The sequence below is a fragment of the Somniosus microcephalus genome, chromosome 34 (genome assembly GCF_052327205.1).
Source record: "Somniosus microcephalus isolate GS21.2 chromosome 34, FLI_Smic_1.0, whole genome shotgun sequence".
Classification (NCBI taxonomy): Eukaryota; Metazoa; Chordata; class Chondrichthyes; order Squaliformes; family Somniosidae; genus Somniosus; species Somniosus microcephalus.
In genome coordinates this window covers 15,527,810-15,550,299 of record NC_141020.1, presented here as the reverse complement: position 1 = coordinate 15,550,299, position 22,490 = coordinate 15,527,810, and the positions used below count along the sequence as shown (strand labels likewise).

The window sequence follows — 22,490 nt, the reverse complement described above, 5'->3', positions numbered from 1 at the left end:
ATAGATACTTCGAAGGAGACAAAGATGGAGTGAGGTTGCAAGACCAAGGGCCCTCCCTGTGTGTTGTCAGTTGTGTTCAAAGCATCAGAGTGAGAGGGAATAGTTGTGTGAATGTGAGCATAGAGAGAGAGGGAATGGGTAAGGGTGCATGGATGTGAGTGTCAAGTGGGATGTGGAGGAAGAGATTGCTAAAGCCGAGTGCTGGTGAGGAAAGGCAATGGGGATCAGATTGAGGGTGATGGAAACTTCATACAGTACTTACTTTTCCAGTGTGGTGAAGGTCATGGAATCTTTTCCTGCACTGCATCCAGGTGCGCCGTGTGAGCCCCAAGGAGTTGACTTCACCAGCCACCTGTAGCCACACAGCCTTGGTCTGACTGGGAGGCCTCTTCCTCCCTGAAGAAGGGAACAGGACCTCCCTGTGGGCCCTAGCACCTTCCAGCAATGCCTGGAGTGAAGCCTCATCAAATTTGGGGGCAGCTCTTGCCCTGTCGCTGGCCGTTGCTCCTGCAGGCTCCTGTGCCATGTCAATGGTGATGCTTGGAAGCCTGCAGAAGAAGCAAGGCTTGCTGTGGGCCCTAAAAGCAGCAGCAATGATGACGTCATATTCGGCGACTTTCTGACTGGAAATACTCAATTGCCAAGGCTTCCCACACGTTGGAAATCAATTGGCCAATTGAGTGAAAATTGCATCAATCTCACAGACCCATTTAGATTCATGTGGGAAACACCAAATTCGGGCAACCCGACAATTCCCCGCACCTGAGTTAAACTTGAGCCCATCATCTTCAGAAACTGTACCCCATTGTGAGTCAGCACCTTCAGGAACTGTACCCCAGTGAGAGTCAGCACCTTCAGGAACTGTACCCCAGTGAGAGTCAGCACCTTCAGAAACTGTACCCCAGAGAGAGTCAGCACCTTCAGGAACTGTACCCCAGTGAGAGTCAGCACCTTCAGAAACTGTACCCCAGTGAGAGTCAGCACCTTCAGAAACTGTACCCCAGAGAGAGTCAGCACCTTCAGGAACTGTACCCCAGTGAGAGTCAGCACCTTCAGAAACTGTACCCCAGTGAGAGTCAGCACCTTCAGAAACTGTACCCCAGAGAGAGTCAGCACCTTCAGGAACTGTACCCCAGTGAGAGTCAGCACCTTCAGAAACTGTACCCCAGTGAGAGTCAGCACCTTCAGGAACTGTACCCCAGTGAGAGTCAGCACCTTCAGGAACTGTACCCCAGTGAGAATCAGCACCTTCAGGAACTGTACCCCAGTGAGAGTCAGCACCTTCAGGAACTGTACCCCAGTGAGAGTCAGCACCTTCAGAAACTGTACCCCAGAGAGAGTCAGCACCTTCAGGAACTGTACCCCAGTGAGAGTCAGCACCTTCAGAAACTGTACCCCAGAGAGAGTCAGCACCTTCAGGAACTGTACCCCAGTGAGAGTCAGCACCTTCAGGAACTGTACCCCAGAGAGAGTCAGCACCTTCAGGAACTGTACCCCAGTGAGAGTCAGCACCTTCAGGAACTGTACCCCAGAGAGAGTCAGCACCTTCAGGAACTGTACCCCAGTGAGAGTCAGCACCTTCAGTAACTGTACCCCAGTGAGAGTCAGCACCTTCAGAAACTGTACCCCAGAGAGAGTCAGCACCTTCAGGAACTGTACCCCAGTGAGAGTCAGCACCTTCAGGAACTGTACCCCAGAGAGAGTCAGCACCTTCAGAAACTGTACCCCAGTGAGAGTCAGCACCTTCAGGAACTGTACCCCAGAGAGAGTCAGCACCTTCAGGAACTGTACCCCAGTGAGAGTCAGCACCTTCAGGAACTGTACCCCAGTGAGAGTCAGCACCTTCAGGAACTGTACCCCAGTGAGAGTCAGCACCTTCAGGAACTGTACCCCAGAGAGAGTCAGCACCTTCAGGAACTGTACCCCAGTGAGAGTCAGCACCTTCAGGAACTGTACCCCAGTGAGAGTCAGCACCTTAAGGAACTGTACCCCAGTGAGAGTCAGCACCTTCAGGAACTGTACCCCAGTGAGAGTCAGCACCTTCAGGAACTGTACCCCAGTGAGAGTCAGCACCTTCAGGAACTGTACCCCAGTGAGAGTCAGCACCTTCAGGAACTGTACCCCAGTGAGAGTCAGCACCTTAAGGAACTGTACCCCATTGTGAGTCAGCACCTTCAGGAACTGTACCCCAGTGAGAGTCAGCACCTTCAGGAACTGTACCCCAGAGAGAGTCAGCACCTTAAGGAACTGTACCCCAGTGAGAGTCAGCACCTTCAGGAACTGTACCCCAGTGAGAGTCAGCACCTTCAGCAACTTTACCCCATGATAGTCTGCACCTTCAGGAACTGTACCCCAGTGCAGTTTTGGTCGCCTTATCTGAGGAAGGATGTTCTTGCCATGGAGGAAGTGCTGCGAAGATTCACCAGACTGATACCTGGGAAGACAGGAATGAGATATGAGGAGAGATTGGGTCGATTGGGCTTATATTCGCTGGAGTTTAGAAGAATGAGACGGGAACTCATTGAAACTTATAAAATTCTAACAGGACTAGACAGGCTAGATGCAGGAAGGATGTTCCCGATGGCGGGGGCGTTCAGAACCAGGGGTCACAGTCTAAAGATAATGGGTAAGCCATTTAGGACAGAGATGAGGAGGAATTTCGTCACCCAGAGAGTGGTGAACCTGTGGAATTCTCTACCACAGAAGGCAGTTGAGGCCAATTCATTTTCAATATATTCAAGAAGGAGTTAGATATATTTCTTAAGGCTAAAGGGATCGAGGGATATGGGGAGAGAGCAGGGACAGGGTACTGAATTTGGATGGTCAGCCATTATCTCATTAAATGGTGGAGCAGGTCAAGGGGCCGAATGGCCTACTCCTGCTCCTATCTTACATGTTTCCACGTGAGAGTCAGCACCTTCAGGAACTGTACCCGAGTGAGATTGAGCACCTTCAGCAACTGTACCCCAGTGAGAGTCAGCACCTTCAGAAACAGTACCCAGTGAGAGTCAGCACCTTCAGGAACTGTACCCCAGTGAGAGTCAGCACCTTCAGGAACTGTACCCCAGTGAGAGTCAGCATCTTCAGGATCTGTACCCCAGTGAGAGTCAGCACCTTCAGGAACTGTACCCCAGTGAGAGTCAGCACCTTCAGGAACTGTACCCCAGTGAGAGTCAGCACCTTCAGAAACTGTACCCCAGCGAGAGTCAGCACCTTCAGGAACTGTACCCCAGTGAGAGTCAGCACCTTCAGGAACTGTACCCCAGTGAGAGTCAGCACCTTCAGGAACTGTACCCCAGTGAGAGTCAGCACCTTCAGGATCTGTACCCCAGCGAGAGTCAGCACCTTCAGGAACTGTACCCCAGTGAGAGTCAGCACCTTCAGGAACTGTACCCCAGTGAGAGTCAGCACCTTCAGGAACTGTACCCCAGTGAGAGTCAGCACCTTCAGGAACTGTACCCCAGTGAGAGTCAGCACCTTCAGTAACTGTACCCCAGTGAGAGTCAGCACCTTCAAAAACTGTACCCCAGTGAGAGTCAGCACCTTCAGGAACTGTACCCCAGTGAGAGTCAGCACCTTCAGGAACTGTACCCCAGTGAGAGTCAGCACCTTCAAAAACTGTACCCCAGTGAGAGTCAGCACCTTCAGGAATTCAACCCCAGAGAGTCAGGACCTGCAGGACAGATCCTGAAGGTGCTGACTCTCACTGGCGTACATTTCCTGAAGGTGCTGACTCTCACTTGGATACCATTCCTGAAGGTGCTGACTCTCACTGGGTACGGATACTGAAGGAGTTGACTGTCACTGGGGTACAGTTCTTGAAGATGCTGATCCTCTCTGAAGTACAGTTCATGGAGGTGCTGACTCTCATTCTGGGACAGTTTCTGAAGGAGCTGACTCTCTCTGGTGTACAGTTCCTGAAGGTCCTGACTCTCACTGGGGTACAGTTTCTGAAGGTGCTGACTCTCACTGGGGTACAGTTCCTGAAGGTGTGTGAACCTCAGCTGAAAGTGTCAGCAGGATATTTGACCAAGTGGTGCATCACAACCGATCCTAATCCTGTCCATAACCAACATGTCCCTGCAGTAATCCTGCGCAGCAACTTCACTAAAGTAATCAAGTGCCCTGGTTCAGCTTTGCTGGGACTTACAGGCCTATATGGGTCAGTGCCGCACTATGTGGTGCATTTAAAGAAGGACTTGCCTTTATACAGCACCTTTCACAACTTCAGGACATCCCAGCCAATGTGTTACTTTTTCAAGTGTAGTTACTCTTGTAATGTAGGAAACACAGCAGCCAATTTGTGCACAGCAAGCTCCCACAAACAGCAGTGTGATAATGACCAGATAGTCTGTTTTAGTGATATTGATTGAGGGATACATATTGGCCAGGACACCGGGGATAACTCCCCTGCTCTTCTTCAAAATAGTGCCGTGGAATCTTTTACGTCCACCTGAGAGAGCAGACGGGGCCTCGGTGTAACGTCTCATCAGAAAGACGGCACCTCGGACAGTGTGGCACTCCCTCAGCACTGGGAGTGTCAGCCTAGATTGTTCTGCTCAAGTCTCTAGAGTGGGACTTGAACCCACAACCATCTGACTCAGAGGCGAGAGTGCTATCCACTGAACCACGGCTGACACACACACTGAGACACGAGGGGAACTCTTTAATTTGGCTTTCAAATAATTGGGGGCTGGGGATTATGCAGGACGGACAATTGAGTGCCTCTGGGTTCTGTGCATTCTTCACGTGTTCTTAACAGATGAGCTCACCTGAAATTAATTATGTAAAACAAGCCGAGCCCATCTGTCGCAACCCATAATATCAGTCTTTGCCAACATTCACACTTTGGAGAACGGCAAGACCGTACATTGTGCGCCCCAATGTGATCTTCGCTCTATTTGCATTGACTGAACTATTATGGGGTGGAACCCATCTAAGTGCATTATAAAAGAGGCCGAATCACGGATGAGTCAAACACCGATTTCTCAAAGGAACGAGAAGCCATGGAGACCCCGAACTTCATTGGTGTCCTCATTCTCTTTGGAGGTAAGTGATGAGCAAGCAGCAGGAGATCTCGGGGAGGTGGTGGGGGAGAGTAGGTCACAGCGAGTGAGTCAACACCCAAAACTGACCTTCAGCTGGTGAATTTCCAATCACAGAGAAGGTAAACGGAATGGAAGTATCTGCCCTGGGAGTGTTTGATGGGACAGTGTAGAGGGAGCTTTACTCATCTAACCCGTGCTGTACCTGCCCTGGGAGTGTTTGATGTGACAGTGTAGAGGGAACTTTACTCTGTATCTAATCTGTGCTGTACCTGCCCTGGGAGTGTTTGATGGGACAATGTAGAGGGAGCTTTACTCTATATCTAACCCATGCTGTACCTGCCCTGGGAGTGTTTGATGGGGCTGTGCAGATGGAGCTTTACTCTGTATCTAACCCGTGCTGTACCTGCCCTGGGAATGTTTGATGGAACAGTGTAGAGGGAGCTTTACTCTGTATCTAACCCGTGCTGTACCTGCCCTGGGAGTGTTTGATGGGACAGTGTAGTGGGAGCTTTACTCTGTATCTAACCCGTGCTGTACCTGCCCTGGGAGTGTTTGATGGGACAGTGTAGAGGGAGCTTTTCTCTGTATCTAACCCGTGCTGTACCTGCCCTGGGAGTGTTTGATGGGACAGTGTAGAGGGAGCTTTACTCTGTATCTAACCCGTGCTGTACCTGCCCTGGGAGTGTTTGATGGGACAGTGTAGAGGGAGCTTTACTCTGTATCTAACCCGTGCTGTACCTGCCCTGGGAGTGTTTGATGGGACAGTGTAGAGGGAGCTTTACTCTGTATCTAACCCGTGCTGTACCTGCCCTGGGAGTGTTTGATCGGGCAGTGTAGAGGGAGCTTTACTCTGGATCTCACCCGTGCTGTACCTGCCCTGGGAGTGTTTGATGGGACAGTGTAGAGGGAGCTTTACTCTGTATCTAACCCGTGCTGTACCTGCCCTGGGAGTGTTTGATGGGACAGTGTAGTGGGAGCTTTACTCTGTATCTAACCCGTGCTGTACCTGCCCTGGGAGTGTTTGATGGGACAGTGTAGAGGGAGCTTTTCTCTGTATCTAACCCGTGCTGTACCTGCCCTGGGAGTGTTTGATGACGATGCGAGTAACCCCGTGTCTCTGAGCCTTACAGAGCAGGAGGGTCCCAAGTCCCATCTCTGAGCTGTCCTCAATGAGCTGATCTGAAGCGCTGAGTTTCTGCTCTCGATCCCTCTATAACGACTCACGATGCAAAGTGCGTGTGTGCAGACTGGAATCTGAGTCCCACTTGCGCGGTGAATCAGCATGTGACCCTCTCCGGATTGACAGGGAAGCCCAGGCACAGTTTGCCCCAGAGACCTATCAATGAAACAACAACATCAATTGTGCTGCCTCTCCCTCTAACTTAACCTCACTGTATGTATTTAACTTACTTATATATGTATAACCTACCTGTTGGGGCCGTTGCCCCTTTAACTTACCTTTGAGGGCCATTGCCCCTTTAAGACGCGCCTTAGCGTGCTGACGTCACGTCACGTACAACGTAGCGTGCTGACGTCACGGCACGTACGACGTGACGTGCGTGAGGCGGCTGCCGGCCCGACTCGGCCTTCCAGAAAGGCTGCCGGCACAGCCCGGCCTAGCGCCTTTGGCCGCATCTACCAGCCGCCGGGAGCGACGCGATCTTCCGCTCCCGCGGCAAGCATCGGCTCAGCCTGGCCTCCAGCTCCCGCTCCCGACTTCGGCCTCCACGGCCAGAAACGCGACCACGCGCATCACGTGACGCCCCAAGCGCGGACAACGCTACCGAGCGTGATGAGGTCATCACGCTCCCCACAGGACTGCTACGTAGTCCTCGTGGAGTCCTCGCTGGGACACAGACCTACACCACGGTGCTCCTACAGCAGCACAGGCTCCGAGCAGTTGTATTGTCCCCATGCTTGAGTCTTGGAAATTGTTTGTCTGTAAGTATTTTAGAATGCTATGGATGATTAGTGTGCACTGCATGTTGTAGAAAATGTTTAGTTGTAACTTTTCTCTGTCTAGCTGATTAACTAGTAGCTGTATTTTGATGCACTATGTACAGGGCTAATTTAAAGAGAATGCCTCCCAGTTTACTAAATGTACTGTGTTGCTCAGGCGTACCTAAATTTGTGTATACATATCAGTTATGCGCTTGTATACTAATGTGTGCTTCCATTTCTGTGTTGTATTTCAGTTTTACAATTAGAATCGTTCAGTAAAGCGTTACAAGAAAAGTCAAGCCTTGTGATTTTATTGGAAGATATCGAGTTGTTCGCTATCTGTCTAGCTCTGCATAGAAACGCGTTGCGAGGGCAGAATATCAATAATAACTTGCATTTATATATCGCCTTTAATACAGCAAAACGTCCCAAGGCCCTTCACAGGAGCGTATAAAATAAAATTTGACGCCGAGCCACAGAAAGAGATATCAGGACAGATGACCTGCTCGGTCAAAGAGGGAGGTTTTAAGGAGCATGTTAAAGGAGGAGAGAGAGGCGGAGAGGTTTAGGGAGGGAATTCCAGAGCTTAGGGCCGAGGCAGCTGAAGGCACGGCCGACAATGGTGGAGCGATGAAAATCGGGGATGCGCAAGCAGCCAGAAGTGGAGGAGTGCAGAGATCTCGGAGGGTTGTGGGGCTGGAGGAGTTAAAGTGATAGGGAAGGGGCGAAGCCATGGAGGGGTTTGAAAACAAGAATGAGAACTTTAAAACTGAGGCCTTGCCGGACCAGGAGGCAATGTAGGTCAGCAAGCACGGAATCTCCACTGTTTAATGGGACAGTGTAGACTCTGTATCTAACCTTGCTGAACCTGCCCTGGGAGTGTTTAATGGGACGGGTTAGTGGGACTATCACTCTGAGACCCAATAATAGGCAAGGCAGCGAATATACCCAATAACTCCACGGATCCTTCAATCCATTCTGCCTAAGGGGTGAGGCTGGGGCAGAGTCGTTTGATGGGAGTGGAAATAACTGTGGCTAAGCTTCAGGAAAGGCGCCACGGTCGATGATGGACAATCGCCCCAAAGCGTCTACCTGTGCCCAGCCTTCACTCAGCTACAAAGGAGACTGTGCAGTCAGGGCCATTGCCACCTCAGGCCCACGCAGTGGAGGCTGTTAATGTCGGAGGATGAGGCGGTGTGCTTGATTGTGAAACGGTCACTAATAAATCCAATTGGGAATTCAGGAGAAACTTCTTTACCCAGCGAGTGGTCAGTATGTGGAACTCGCTACCAGAGAGAGCAGTTGAGGTGATTAGCACAGATGCATTTAAGGGGAAGCTAGATAAACACATGAGTTGAAAGCAATCAAAGAATATGCTGATAGGGTGAGATGGAGAGGGGTGGGAGGAGGCTCGTGTGGAGCATGAACACCAGCATGGGTCGAACGGCCTGTTTCTGTGCTGTAAATTGTACGTAATTCCCACTGAATTCACGGATGTGATTGCACTAGAGAGCGTACAGAGGAGATTTACGAGGATGTTGCCAGGACTGGGGAATTTTAGCTATGAGGAAAGATTGGATAGGCTGGGGTTGTTTTCTTTGGAACAGCGGAGGCTGAGGTGTATCGAATTATGAGGGACCTAGAGTGGATAGGAGAGACCTATTTTGCTTAACAGAGAGGTCAATAACCAGGGGGCATAGATTTTAAGTAATTGGTAGCAGGATTAGAGGGGAGTTGAGGAGAACACTTCTCACCCAGAGGGTGGTGGGGTCTGGAACTCACTGCCTGAAAGGGTGGTAGAGGCAGAAACCCTCATTGCATTTAAAAATTACTTGGATATGCACTTGAAGTGCCGTAACCTACAGGGCTACGGACCAAGAGCTGGAAAGTGGGTTTAGGCTGGATAACTCTTTCTCGGCCGGCACAGACACGATGGGCCAAATGGCATCCTTCTGTGCCATAAATTTCTATGATTCTATGCTCTTTTCGAGGTAGCTTTTTTAATAAAAAAGAATCCGCCCATGGATTGTCGGCCTGCTCACTCTGATTGAGGGGTTTCACGGGGGGGGCACTAATTTTTTTTCGATGTCTTTTTGCAGCAGTGTTGATTCCTACTGAGGGCGTTGCGCTCCAGGAGAGAACTGTGTTGAACTTTGCAAGCGTTATTTGGTGTGCCAACCCGGATCTCCGTAACAGACACCTCGTCAGCTATGGCTGCTTCTGCGGGCTCGGCGGAAACGGCAACAATCCAGTCGATGCAATTGACTGGTAAAGTAAAGCGAAGTCGTGTGTCAAAATAAAAATGTCCAGTTGGTGGCGCCCTCGCCACAGAGTCAGAAGGTTGTGGGTTCAAGTCCCACTCCAGAGACTTGAGCACAAAAAATCTAGGCTGGTGCTCCCAGAGCAGTGCTGAGGGAGTGCCGCACTGCCGGAGGTGCCGTCTTTCGGATGAGACGTTAAACCAAGGCCCCGTCGGCTCTCTCGGGTGGATGTAAAAGATCCCATGGCACTATTCAAAGAAGAGCAGGGGAGTTCTCCCCGGGATCCTGGTCAATATTTATTTCTCAGTCAACATCACTAAAACTGCCGGCACAGGAGATCATGGCGGTAGTGTTTAGCGCCGCCGCAAAATGTCTAGTTAATTTTGTGAGCGGCGCAAACATCGCCGTGCCCGGGCGCTAGTTATTTTGCATCCATTAGCGCCCTCTTAAGGCGCTAACGGGTGGCGCTACCAACTGAATGTTTCCCCCTATGTTTGCTTTGGGCAGGGCTCCATGTTTGCTGTGGGCAGGGCTCCATGTTTGCTGTGGGCAGGGCTCCATGTTTGCTGTGGGCAGGGCTCCATGTTTGCTGTGGGCAGGGCTCCATGTTTGCTGTGGGCAGGGCTCCATGTTTGCTGTGGGCAGGGCTCCATGTTTGCTGTGGGCAGGGCTCCATGTTTGCTGTGGGCAGGGCTCCATGTTTGTTGTGGGCAGGGCTCCATGTTTGCTGTGGGCAGGGCTCCATGTTTGCTGTGGGCAGGGCTCCATGTTTGCTGTGGGCAGGGCTCCATGTTTGCTGTGGGCAGTGTATTGATTTCTATGTGGGTTCAATGACGACACATTGCTGAAAGAGAATGTCTTTTTATCTAAAGTTTGTTCATCTAAGTTAACAGCATTACAGGAGACACCATGTTAGAGATTCATCTAAAACGAAACTAAAACTAAACTCTCTCTGTCTCACATGCCCTCTGCTGGTAAGGCATAAATAATCAAACAGGCAAATATGCTGGTAAGGCATCATCATCAAACAGGCAAATACCATCACTGTTTGCTGATATCATTACATCTCCCTTTCTTAAAACAAAAGTATTTTACTTTTATCTAACAACATGTTTTCTTTGTATTACTCTGCATTTTAACTGTAACACTTAATGAACTTACATTATCATTATCATTATCAAGGTTTTTTAACCTTGTTTTGTGTGTTCACATGAAATATGTAAATACACTAGAACTTGAAGAGAGAATAAGATAACATTACTTCCTTCTATAACAATAGTCCTTAAGCTTGCTCAATGAGTCTCTCAGGAGGCTTCACGTGTCTTGAGGATTTTCTGATTGATTGTCCTTGAATCTGAGTTGTTGCCTCAGATGATGATTTCTCAGCTGTGTGATCAGGTTGTTCAACAGTATCAGTCTTTTGACCTGCTGTGTGATCAGGTTGTTCAACAGTATCAGTCTTTTGACTTGCTGTGGCTGGTCCCATGAGAAGATCCTGACGATTTCTTCGCAGAACAGCACCCTCATCTGTCTGAATGGTGTATGATCTTGGTTGAACTGCACTCAGGACAGTTCCCTTCTGGGTCCATATGTTTGTTTTGTCTTTGAACCTTACTTGGTCACCAGTGTGGAGTTCAGGTAGGTTTTGTGTTCCTCTGTCATAGTAGTACTTTTGCTTTTCTTTCTGTTGTTCTTTGAACTTCCTCACTTTCTCCCCCTCTTTTGTTTTCAGGAGTTGGGCTGGTGACATACCACACTCAAGCGGCGTTGTGCGGTATACAAGCATGCTCTGGTAGAAGTCAGTTCCACTGTCTTTTGCCTTGTACATCAGTCTTTTCACTGTCTGGACCAATTTTTCCACTAGTCCATTGGACTGTGGAAAGTGAGGACTTGACGTTGTGTGGACAAAGTCCCACTCTTTGGCAAAGTGTCGGAAACTTGCATTGTAAAACTGGGGTCCGTTGTCTGTGAAGACCTCGCTTGCCACGCCATGTCTGGAGAATATGACTTTCATACATGTTATCACAGCATCTGCAGTGGTGGTGTACAGTCTACAAACCTCTGGATACAGGGAGTAATAGTCTGTGACTACAAGATAGTCCTTCCCTTGACATACGAATAGGTCAGCGCCTACCTTCTGGTAAGGTCTGTCTGGCGCTGGGTGTGGTTTTAGTGGTTCTACTGGATTGCTTGCTCGATATTTCAGGCATATTGTGCAGTTTGACACCTCATTTGTCACATCTTGGTTGATTCGTGGCCAGTACATCACCTCTCGTGCTCTTTTCTTACACTTTTCGATTCCCAGATGTCCTCCATGGATCCTTTTTAGCATCTCTTTTCTCAGACTCTTTGGGATAACTATTTTACTTCCTTTGTAGGTGATGTCTTCGACCACTGATAGTTCCGCCCTGCAGTTCCAGTACTCTGCCATGTCAGGTGAGCAGCCTTGCTTCATGCTGGGCCATCCATCCAAGATGCTTTTCCTCAGTCGTCTAAGTGTTTCATCTTTGTTTGTCTCAGTCTTTATGAGCTCCATTTTTGCATCTGCTATGGGCAGTGCACTTGTGATCATGTCCACGTAGGCGTTCACTTTTTCATCCATTTTGGTGTTTGCGGGCTCTCTTGGGTCAACAGCTCTGGACAACGTGTCTGCTGTATACATCAGCTTACCCGGTGTGTACGCAACATTCAGTGTATAGCGTTGCAGCCTGATCATCATTCTTTGTATTCTAAGCGGACAGCTATTTAGTGACTTTTGGAACAATGCAATCAAGGGCTTATGGTCAGTCTCTACACTGATTGCTTGCCCTGACACAAACTGGTGAAATCTTTCACAGGCATATGTGATGCTGAGCAGCTCCTTTTCTATTTGAGCATATCGCGTCTCCGCGTCTGTCATTGAGCGCGATGCATATGCAATAGGTTGCCAGTAGTCATATTTTTGCAGAAGAACGGCACCGAGCCCACTCTGTGATGCATCTGATGATATCTTGATGGGTCTCGCTGGGTCATAAAACCTCAGAACTGGTTCCTCTGTGAGCAGTTTCTTTAGATTGCTCCATGACTTCTCATGCTCATGATTCCATTCCCATTCTATGTTCTTTTCAGTTAGTCGTCTCAGTGGCGCCATCTTTTCTGAGAGGTTGGATATGAATTTACCCATGTAGTTGATCATTCCATTAAACCTCTGCACGTCCTTTTTGCATTGTGGCTTTGGCATATTCTCAATGGCGGACACCTTTCTGGGATCTGGTCTGATGCCCTCACTGCTAAGGATATCTGCCACGAATGTCAGTTCTGTCACCCCGAGCTGGCATTTCTCTCTATTCAGCTTCAGGTTTGTTTTCCTTGTTGCTTCCAGCACTTTTTTCAGTCTCTCGTCATGCTCAGTTCTCGTGGTTCCCCATACTATGATGTCATCCATTGATGTATCAACTCCCTCCAGGTGCTCATAGATCATATGGATAGTTTTGTGATACACTTCAGGAGCTGAGGCAATGCCAAATGGTAACTTTAGGAATCTGTAACTGCCAAATGGACTGTTGAATGTGCACAATCTTGAACTTGCCTCGTCCAGTTTCATCTGCCAAAATCCTGATGATGCATCTAACTTGCTGAAATACTTTGCATTTGCAAACTGTGACATGATTCCCTCACGTGTAGGAAGCTTGAAGTGCTCTCTCTTTTGCTCTGTTTAGATCTCTTGGATCCAGGCAAATTCTGAGCTTTCCATCCTTTTTGTCCACTACGACGAGGGAACTCACCCACTCAGTTGGCTCATCTATCTTCTGAATCACGTTCAGGCTTTCCATCCTGTCCAACTCTGCCTTCAGTTGCTTTTGAAGAGCAAACGGAACTTTTCTGCATGGATGTATGACCGTTGGCATACTTTTATCTACTCTGATCGTGTGTTTTCCTGGAAGGCAGCCTAGACCCTTAAATAGGTCGTTGTACTCTTTCATGAGTTCATCATAGATTGTCTCTCCTTCGCTTTCCACAACGAGGACTCTCTTTACCAGGTTCAGTCTCTCACAGGCTATTAAACCTAGTATGGCTTGCACATCCTTTGGCACCACGATTAATGCTAGCGTGTGCTCTCTGTCCTTGTGTGTCACTTTGACAATGCATTTTCCTTTCACTGGTATATCAGTACCTGAGTATCCTGTCACTTTCACTTTTATTCCATGTATCTTTGGTCTGGGTCTAATTTTCTTAAAATCAGTCTCTGATATCACATTAACTTGTGCTCCAGTATCCAATTTAAATGGAATGTGTATGTCATTCACTTTTAGTGTCAACATCCAGTCTCTTTTTTTTCTTTTTTGTTTTCAGACACAACATCCACATTGAACTCCTCTATCTCGCTTTCATCTACTGTATGGACCTTGCTTTGTTGCGCTTGGTTCTTACAGCAACGGGCATAATGGTTGTTTTTGTTGCAACTATTGCATGTTTTACCATATGCTGGACACTTTTTTGGTGTATGCTGTGTACTGCATTGACTACATGACTTTCGATTGCCCCTTTCATTTTTGTTCGCTGGCCACGCCTCTTTTTTCACATTGGCGCTTTTTGTTAAACGGTTTGTGTCCATTCTTTCTCACTGCATCCACGTTGCAGCTACTGTCACTGAACAACTCCTTTGCCTGCAACTTCACAGTCTCTGTAGCCCTACACAGTGCTATGGCTTTTCCCAGGTCTAGATTTTGCTCCCTTAGCATTCTTTCCCTTAGACCATTATCTGGAATACCACACACCAGTCTGTCTTTTATCAGTGAGTCTGTCAGTCCCCCAAATTCACACGTTTTGCTTCTGTTTCTCAGTTCAGTCACATACTGATCAATAGTCTCACCCGTTTTCTGTACACGTGAAAAATCTGTGCCTCTCAAACATCACGTTACGTTTAGGTATGCAGTAGGCCTCAAACTGTTCCATTATTTTATCCAGTTTCATTTTGTCTCCATCAGCAGCGAATGTGAAGTTATTATACACCTCCAGCGCTTCATCACCCACGACATGTAAGAACACTGCCGCTTTCATTTTATCACTTTTCTCGTCAGCTCCGATTGCTGCTAAATACAACTCCAAATGTTGTTTGAACCTCCTCCAATTTTCAGCCACATTACCTGTCAACTGAAGCTTCGCCAGTGGGTGTAAACCTTCCATTTTTCACTTCGTTAGCTATTCTCCAATGTTAAGTAACGATGTTCTCTTTTGGCTTGCTAATATGTGGAGAGCTGATTTAACTTCAGGTTTTTCCTCTTCATCTCTTTCAATCACTTCTTCTTCTGACACCATGTATTGATTTCTATGTGGGTTCAATGACGACACATTCATGAAAGAGAAAGTCTTTTAATCTAAAGTTTGTTCATCTAAGTTAACAGCATTACAGGAGACACCATGTTAGAGATCCATCTAAAACGAAACTCAAACTAAACTCTCTCTGTCTCACATGCCCTCTGCTGGTAAGGCATAAATAATCAAACAGGCAAATATGCTGGTAAGGCATCATAATCAAACAGGCAAATACCATCACTATTTGCTGATATCATTACAGGCAGGGCTCCATGTTTGTTGTGGGCAGGGCTCCATGTTTGTTGTGGGCAGGGCTCCATGTTTGTTGTGGGTGGGTTGCCATGTTTGTTGTGGGCGGGTTGCCATGTTTGTTGTGGGCAGGGCTCCATGTTTGCTGTGGGTGGGTTGCCATGTTTGCTGTGGGCAGGGCTCCATGTTTGCTGTGGGCAGGGCTCCATGTTTGTTGTGGGCAGGGCTCCATGTTTGCTGTTGGCAGGGCTCCATGTTCGCTGTGGGCAGTACGCCATGTTTGTTGTGGGCAGGGCTCCATGTTTGTTGTGGGCAGGGTACCATGTCTGCTTCAGAAAACATTTGGTCTGAGGATAGGGATGCCAATTCTGGTTGGACCTATTGCTGGACGTTTTCATCACAAGACCTCCTGCCTCCAAATGCCTGCCCCCACACTCCCACCATTGGTCGGCTGACACGTCCATCCTCAGGGTGCCCCGCCCTCCCATGCTAATTGGAAAGCGAATGGACCCTTTGTCATCTGATTGGATGATTGTCAGTCAAATAGCCTTCTGCCCGCCCCCCCTCCGCCCATGTCCAATGTTTCGATCACTAATAAACAAAAGCTTTCAAAGAAAATGGGGAAACACTTTTTTTTTCAACGCCCCTATGATTTTTCGCCTGGGTTTTCCTCGTAGTGTGTGCCCAGGAGATTAATCTTTAATTCCTGGGGACTCCAGGGCAATCCTGGAGAGTTGGTGACCCGGTCTGAAGCCCAGCTGCAATGATTTAGACGCTGACAGAGTTTCAGTCTCTTCAGAAAGACTTACTTCTGTGAAATAATATTTCCTATTTGTCACCCCTCCTAGGTGCTGCCAAGTGCATGATGATTGTTACGGTGAAGCCGAAAATATGGGCTGCTATGTTCATTTGACGCCGTTTAGTTTTCGATGCAATAATGGAGTGCCCACGTGCGGTAAGTAACACACCAAACAGATTTTGATCGCCTCGATTGTAAAATTCTCATCCTTGTGTTGAAATCCCTCCAGGGCCTCGCCCCTCCCTCTCTCTCTAACCTCCTCCAGCCCCACAACACTCCGAGATCTCTTGCTCTTCTCCAATTCTGGCCTCTTGAGCATCTCTGATTTTAATCGCTCCACCATTGGTGGCTGTGCCGTCAGCTGCCTGGGCCCTAAGCTCTGGAATTCCCTCCCTAAACCTCTCCGCCTCCAGAAGTTCCCAGATTCGTCCTCAGGCTTTGCCAAGTGTACTGATCTCAGACGGTGAAGTGCGAGACGCTAATACTGGCCTCGGTGGGGAAAACCAGCCCTGGGTGGGGGGCGGGGGGAGGTGTTTCTGTTCCTGGTCACTATCCAGTGACTCCTGCTGGAAAGTAACATTGGGTGAGGACAGAGTGGCACTCGCAGTCGAATATCCTGCCATCTCACTATCTTGGCTTGCACACAACCGATGGGCATGGGCGATGCTGATGGAAAGGTAGCGGAGCACGAGTCCATGCCTTCAGGAGAGTTCGGGAACTCTCACGGTGACACCGAGATTTTAGATGGCTTTCTGCATCTCACTGTAGTGTGGCTCGGATTGGTTGATTTCACCAGTGTGTGCGGAATATCCAGCAGAAATCACCATGTTAGGGACACTAGGGACTCCCCACAGCATTAGGAACCCCAAAGCATTAGGACCCCCACAACACAAGGGGACCCCCCACAACACGAGGGACCCCACAACACGAGGGACACCCAACAGCACTAGGGACACCCCACAGCATTAGTGTGTATATTACAGTGTGTATGCCACAGCATGTATATTACAATATGTACATCACAGCGTGTATATTACATGTATATCATAGTATGCATATCACATGTACATCAGTGTATTACAGCATGTATATTACAACTTGTACATCACAGCGTGTATATTAGTGTGCATATTACAACATGTTTATCAGTGTGCATATCACAGCATGTACATCAGTGTGTATTACAGCATGTACATTACAGCGTGTACATTAGTATGTACATTACAGCGTTTATATTACAGCGTGTACATTACAGTGTGAACATCACAGCGAGTATTAGTGTGTATATTACATTGTATAAATTTGTTTGTACTCTCCTCCTTTACTGTCAATCAGCGAGGTCACGATACCAATGCGCTAACAAGAAGTGCGAATGTGATGTCGCAGCGGCCCAGTGCTTCAGGAAGTACATCAACAGGTTCAACTACAACTTTATAAGATATGACCAATCTCTGTGTAAGAACGCCTGAAGCTCCGAGCCAGAGGAGATGTGATTGAGAGTGGTACTGCCAAGCCTCTCTCCAATGGAATATTGCGGGTGTGGTTGATGGGATTTCTCTTGCGCAGTCTTAATGATTTCTTGACCACTGAGTGTGATTCATGCCTAAGCTTTGTTGCTATTTTACCTTTAATTGATTTAAAATGTAGTGCACAATTCTAGTGAAATAAAGTACATTGAAGCATCCTCCGCTACTCTCATTGATTGGCAGTGCTGCGAGTGGGAATGTTTGTTAGAAATTGACTCCGAAATCTGCAAAATGGAGCGGGCGCACTGCGTGCACACTCAGCATCAGCTCCATGGTTTGAGAAAGGATATTGGCCCAGAAAATCAAGATGTAGAATCAGTCTGGGTGCAGCTAAGAAGCACCAGAGGGGGCAGAAAACATTGGTGGGAGTTGTCTATCGGTCTCCAAACAGTAGTGGTAATGTAGGGGATGGCATCAAACAGGATATTAGAGATACATGTAACAAGGGTACTACAGTAATCGTGGGTGACTTTAATCTACAATATAGACTGGCCAAACCAGATTACCAATAATACTGTGGAGGATGAATTCCTGGAGTGTGTACGAGATGGATTTTTAGATCAGTACGTTGAGGAGCCAACTAGGGAACAGGCTATCCTAGAATGGGTATTGTGCAATGAGAAGGGGTTAATTAATAATCTTGTTGTGCGGGGTCCTTTAGGGAAGAGTGACCATAACATGATAGAATTCTTCATTAAGATGGAAAGTGAAGAAGTCCAATCCGAAACTAGGGTCCTAAATCTAAACAAAGGAAACTACAAAGGTACGAGGAGTGTGTTGGCTATGATACATTGGGGAACTTCTTTAAAAGGCACGACGGTGGATAGGCAATGGCTAACATTTAAGGAACGAATGCATGAATTGCAACAGTTATACATTTCTTTCTGGCACAAAAACACAAAGGGAAAAGCAACCCAACCATGGCTAACAAAAGAATTTAAGGATAGTATTAGATTATTATTAAAATAATTTAAAAAAATAATAAAGAGAGAGAAGATGAATTATGAGATTAAACTGGGAAGAAATATGAAAACAGATAGTAAGAGCTTCTACAAGTATATAAAATGGAAGAGAGTAGCTGAAGTAAACGTTGGTCCCTTAGAGGATGAGACTGGGGAATTAATAATGGGGAACGGGGAAATGGCAGAGACTCTGAACAAATATTTTGTATCTGTCTTCACGGTAGAAGACACTAACAACATCCCAATAATGGATAATCAAGGGGCCACATGGAGGGGGGCACTAAAGACAATCACTAAGGAAAAAGTACTTGGTAAAATAATGGGACTAAAAGACGACAAGTCCCCTGGACCAGATGGCCTGCATCCCAGGGTCTTAAAAGAAGTGGCTGCAGAGATAGTGGATGCATTGGTTGTAATATACCAAAATTCCCTGGGCTCTAGAGAGGTCCCAGCGGATTGGAAAACCGCAAATGTAACACCCCTATTTGAGAAAGGAGGGAGACAGAAAGCAGGAAACTATAGACCAGTTAGCCTAACATCTGTCGTTGGGAAAATGCTGGAGTCCTTCATTAAGGAAGCAGTAGCAGGGCATTTGGAAAATCATAATGCAGTCAAGCAGAGTCAGCATGGTTTTATGAAGGGGAAATCATGTTTAACAAATTTGCTGGAGTTTTTTGAGGATGTACCGAGCAGGGTGGACAAAGGTGAGCCAGTGGATGTGGTGTATATGGATTTCCAGAAGGCATTCAATAAGGTGACACATAAAAGGTTACTGCATAAGATAATAGCTCACGGAGTTGGGGGTAATATATTAGCATGGATAGAGAATTGGCTAACTAACAGAAAGCAGATTCAGGATAAATGGGTCATTTTCCAGTTGGCAAACAGTAACTAGTGGGGAGCCACAGGGATCGGTGCTGGGGCCTCAACTATTTACAATCTACATTAATGACTTGGATGAAGGGACCGAGTGTAATGTAGCCAAGTTTGCGGATGATACAAAGATGGGTGGGAAAGCAAGTTGTGCAGAGGATTCAAAGAATCTGCAAAGGGATATAGACAGGCTAAGTGAGTGGGCAAACATTTTGCAGATGGAGTATAATGTGGGAAAGTGTGAGGTTATCCGCTTTGGCAGGAAAAATAAAAAAGCAAATTATTATTTAAATGGAGAGATTACAAAATGCTACAGTTCAGAGGGACCTGGGGGTCCTTGTGCATGAAACACAAAAAGTTAACATGCAGGTACAGCAAGTAATCAGAAAGGCAAATGGAATGTTGGCCTTTATTGCAAGGGGATTACATAGAAGATAGGAACAGGAGTAGGCCATTCGGCCCCTTGAGCCTGCTCCACCATTCAATGCGATCATGGCTGATCATCCAAATTCAGTACCCGGTCCCTGCTTTCTCCCCATATCCCTTGATCCCTTTAGCCTTAAGAAATATCTCCAACTCCTTCTTGAATATATTGAATGTATTGGCCTCTACTGCCTTCTGTGGTAGAGAATTCCACAGGTTCACCACTCTCTGGGTGAAGAAATTCCTCCTCATTTCTGTCCTAAATGGCCTACCCCTTATCCTGAATATCCTTCTCTGTACCCCAATAACTGAATATCCCTCTATGTACCCCAATAACTGAAAATCCTTCTCTGTACCCCAATAACTGAATATCCCTCTATGTACCCCAATAACTGAATATCCTTCTCCAAACCCCAATAACGGAATATCCTTCTCAGTACCCCATAACTGAATATCCTTCTCTGTACCCCAATAATTGAATATCCTTCTCTGTACCCCAATAACTGAATATTCTTCTCTGTACCCCAATAACTGAATATCCTTCTCTGTACCCCAATAACTGAATATCCTTCTCTGTACCCCAATAACTGAATATCCTTCTCTGTACCCCAATAACTGAATATCCTTCTCTGTACCCCAATAACTGAATATCCTTCTCTGTACCCCAATAACTGAATATCCTTCTCTGTACCCCAATAACTGAATATCCTTCTCTGTACCCCAATAACTGAATATCCTTCTCTGTACCCCAATAACTGAATATCCTTCTCTGTATCCCAATAACTGAATATCCTTCTCTGTACCCCAATAACTGAATATCATTCTCTGTACCCCAATAACTGAATATCCTTCTCTGTACCCCAATAACTGAATATCCTTCTTGGTACCCCAATAACTGAATATCCTTCTCTGTATCCCAATAACTGAATATCCTTCTCTGTACCCCAATAACTGAATATCCTTCTCTGTACCCCAATAACTGAATATCCTTCTCTGTACCCGAATAACTGAATATCCTTCTTGGTACCCCAATAACTGAATATCCTTCTCTGTACCCCAATAACTGAATATCCTTCTCTGTACCCCAATAACTGAATATCCTTCTCTGTACACCAATAACTGAATATCCTTCTCAGTACCCCAATAACTGAATATCCTTCTCTGTACCCCAATAACTGAATATCCTTCTCCAAACCCCAATAACTGAATATTCTTCTCTGTACCCCAATAACTGAATATCCTTCTCCAAACCCCAATAACTGAATATCCTTCTCCGAACCCCAATAACTGAATATCCTTCTCAGTACCCCAATAACTGAATATCCTTCTCTGTACCCCAATAACGGAATATCCTTCTCTGTACCCCAATAACTGAATATCCCTCTATGTACCCCAATAACTGAATATCCTTCTCCAAACCCCAATAACTGAATATCCTTCTCAGTACCCCAATAACTGAATATCCTTCTCTCTACCCCAATAACTGAATATCCTTCTCTGTACCCCAATAACTGAATATCCTTCTCTGTACCACAATAACTGAATATCCTTCTCTGTACCCCAATAACTGAATATCCCTCTATGTACCCCAATAACTGCAAATCCTTCTCTGTACCCCAATAACTGAATATCCCTCTATGTACCCCAATAACTGAATATCCTTCTCCAAACCCCAATAACTGAATATCCTTCTCAGTACCCCAATAACTGAATATTCTTCTCAGTACCCCAATAATTGAATATCCTTCTCTGTACCCCAATAACTGAATATCCTTCTCTGTACCCCAATAACTGAATATCCGTCTCTGTACCCCAATAACTGAATATCCTTCTCTGTACCCCAATAACTGAATATCCTTCTCTGTACCCCAATAACTGAATATCCTTCTCTGTACCCCAATAACTGAATATCCTTCTCTGTACCCCAATAACTGAATATCCTTCTCTGTACCCCAATAACTGAATATCCTTCTCTGTATCCCAATAACTGAATATCCTTCTCTGTACCCCAATAACTGAATATCATTCTCTGTACCCCAATAACTGAATATCCTTCTCGGCAAAAGAGCCCGGAACTCAAGAGAAGTGCCGGGCTCACGAAGCGCAGCCGGCACTCCGCGGGGGTGGGGCGGGGGGGGGTGTTCAGGAGGCCGGGGACGTGAGCGCAGGCGGGTGCTGGCAAGCGGCCAGCAACAAAAATGGCCGCCCTGCACCACGCATTTAAATTGCGCCTCCCCGGCTGCAGGTAGGCCTCCCCCTGACCCCGGCGGTAAGTCAGGGGGCGCTCCCGAAGATCGTGGCCGAGGTGCGAGCGGGGTGCTGTGCACGGCGATGACGTCATCGCCGGCGGCACAGTGCCGCGGGGCACTACCGGTTAGCGCCGCCGCTAACCTCTCACTGAATTTCGCGGGAGGCATGGGTGGCGACGCGCCCAGGCGCTAGTTGCTTTCTGCCCCGTTAGCGCCCTCTTAGGGAGGCGCAAAGTAACTCCATTTTTCCCCCATGACTCATAATCCAATCCCTCCATCCCCTCAATCACTCTGGTTGCTCTCTTCTCTATCCTTTCAATAGCTGCAAAATCCTTTTTATACCGCGCCGACCAGAACTACACACAGGATTCTAAGTGCAGCCGCACCAATGATTTACAAATGTGGTAGGATTACTGTACCTCACTAGTTCGGCTCAATATTGACCTTTAGTACATCCCAACAACTGATTTGCTTCACTACTGCCGAGCATTTTTGCGATAGCTTCAGTTTATTGTCAATCAGGACCCCCCAGATCTCTCTCATTTTTGTAAAGTATGTGTCTATATTTAATCCAATAATGAAGAGACAGCTTGGAAGATTCAACGTAGGTCTTTACTTAATACCAACAGGCGGGAACTGAGGGGAGATCAGTACCAACAGTACTATTTATACCCCTATGACCAGGAGTGGTACTATGGTATCACTACGCCCTACAAAGTAGTGCCGCCCTGGCCATAGGTTTAAAGTAACATACATATTACATACACAACATTCCTCCCCTTTTAATTAAAACGTACCCGGGCAATTAAGTCAACAGATGCACCATAACTAGGGCTAATAACATTTGGTAACACAATATACATA

The 22,490-nt window shown here is 47.1% G+C and overlaps 1 protein-coding gene across 1 annotated transcript; it reads left to right on the top strand.

The window, feature by feature from the left end:
* Positions 1-4,969: 4,969 nt before the first annotated feature.
* Positions 4,970-15,970, top strand: LOC147096804 (basic phospholipase A2 PC17-like). Its single transcript, XM_085973439.1, has 3 exons — positions 4,970-5,049; positions 9,089-9,257; positions 15,643-15,970. The coding sequence occupies exons 1-3, from the start codon at positions 5,007-5,009 to the stop codon at positions 15,755-15,757; spliced, it is 327 nt and encodes a 108-aa protein (XP_085829565.1). The 5' UTR covers positions 4,970-5,006; the 3' UTR covers positions 15,758-15,970.
* Positions 15,971-22,490: the final 6,520 nt, after the last annotated feature.

Coding starts and splice junctions, on each gene's coding strand:
- LOC147096804 (XM_085973439.1), top strand. CDS start 5,007: ATGGAGACCCCGAACTTCATTGGTGTCCTCATTCTCTTTGGAG. Junction 5,050..9,088: donor TGTCCTCATTCTCTTTGGAG/GTAAGTGATGAG, acceptor GTCTTTTTGCAG/CAGTGTTGATTCCTACTGAG. Junction 9,258..15,642: donor CCAGTCGATGCAATTGACTG/GTAAAGTAAAGC, acceptor CACCCCTCCTAG/GTGCTGCCAAGTGCATGATG.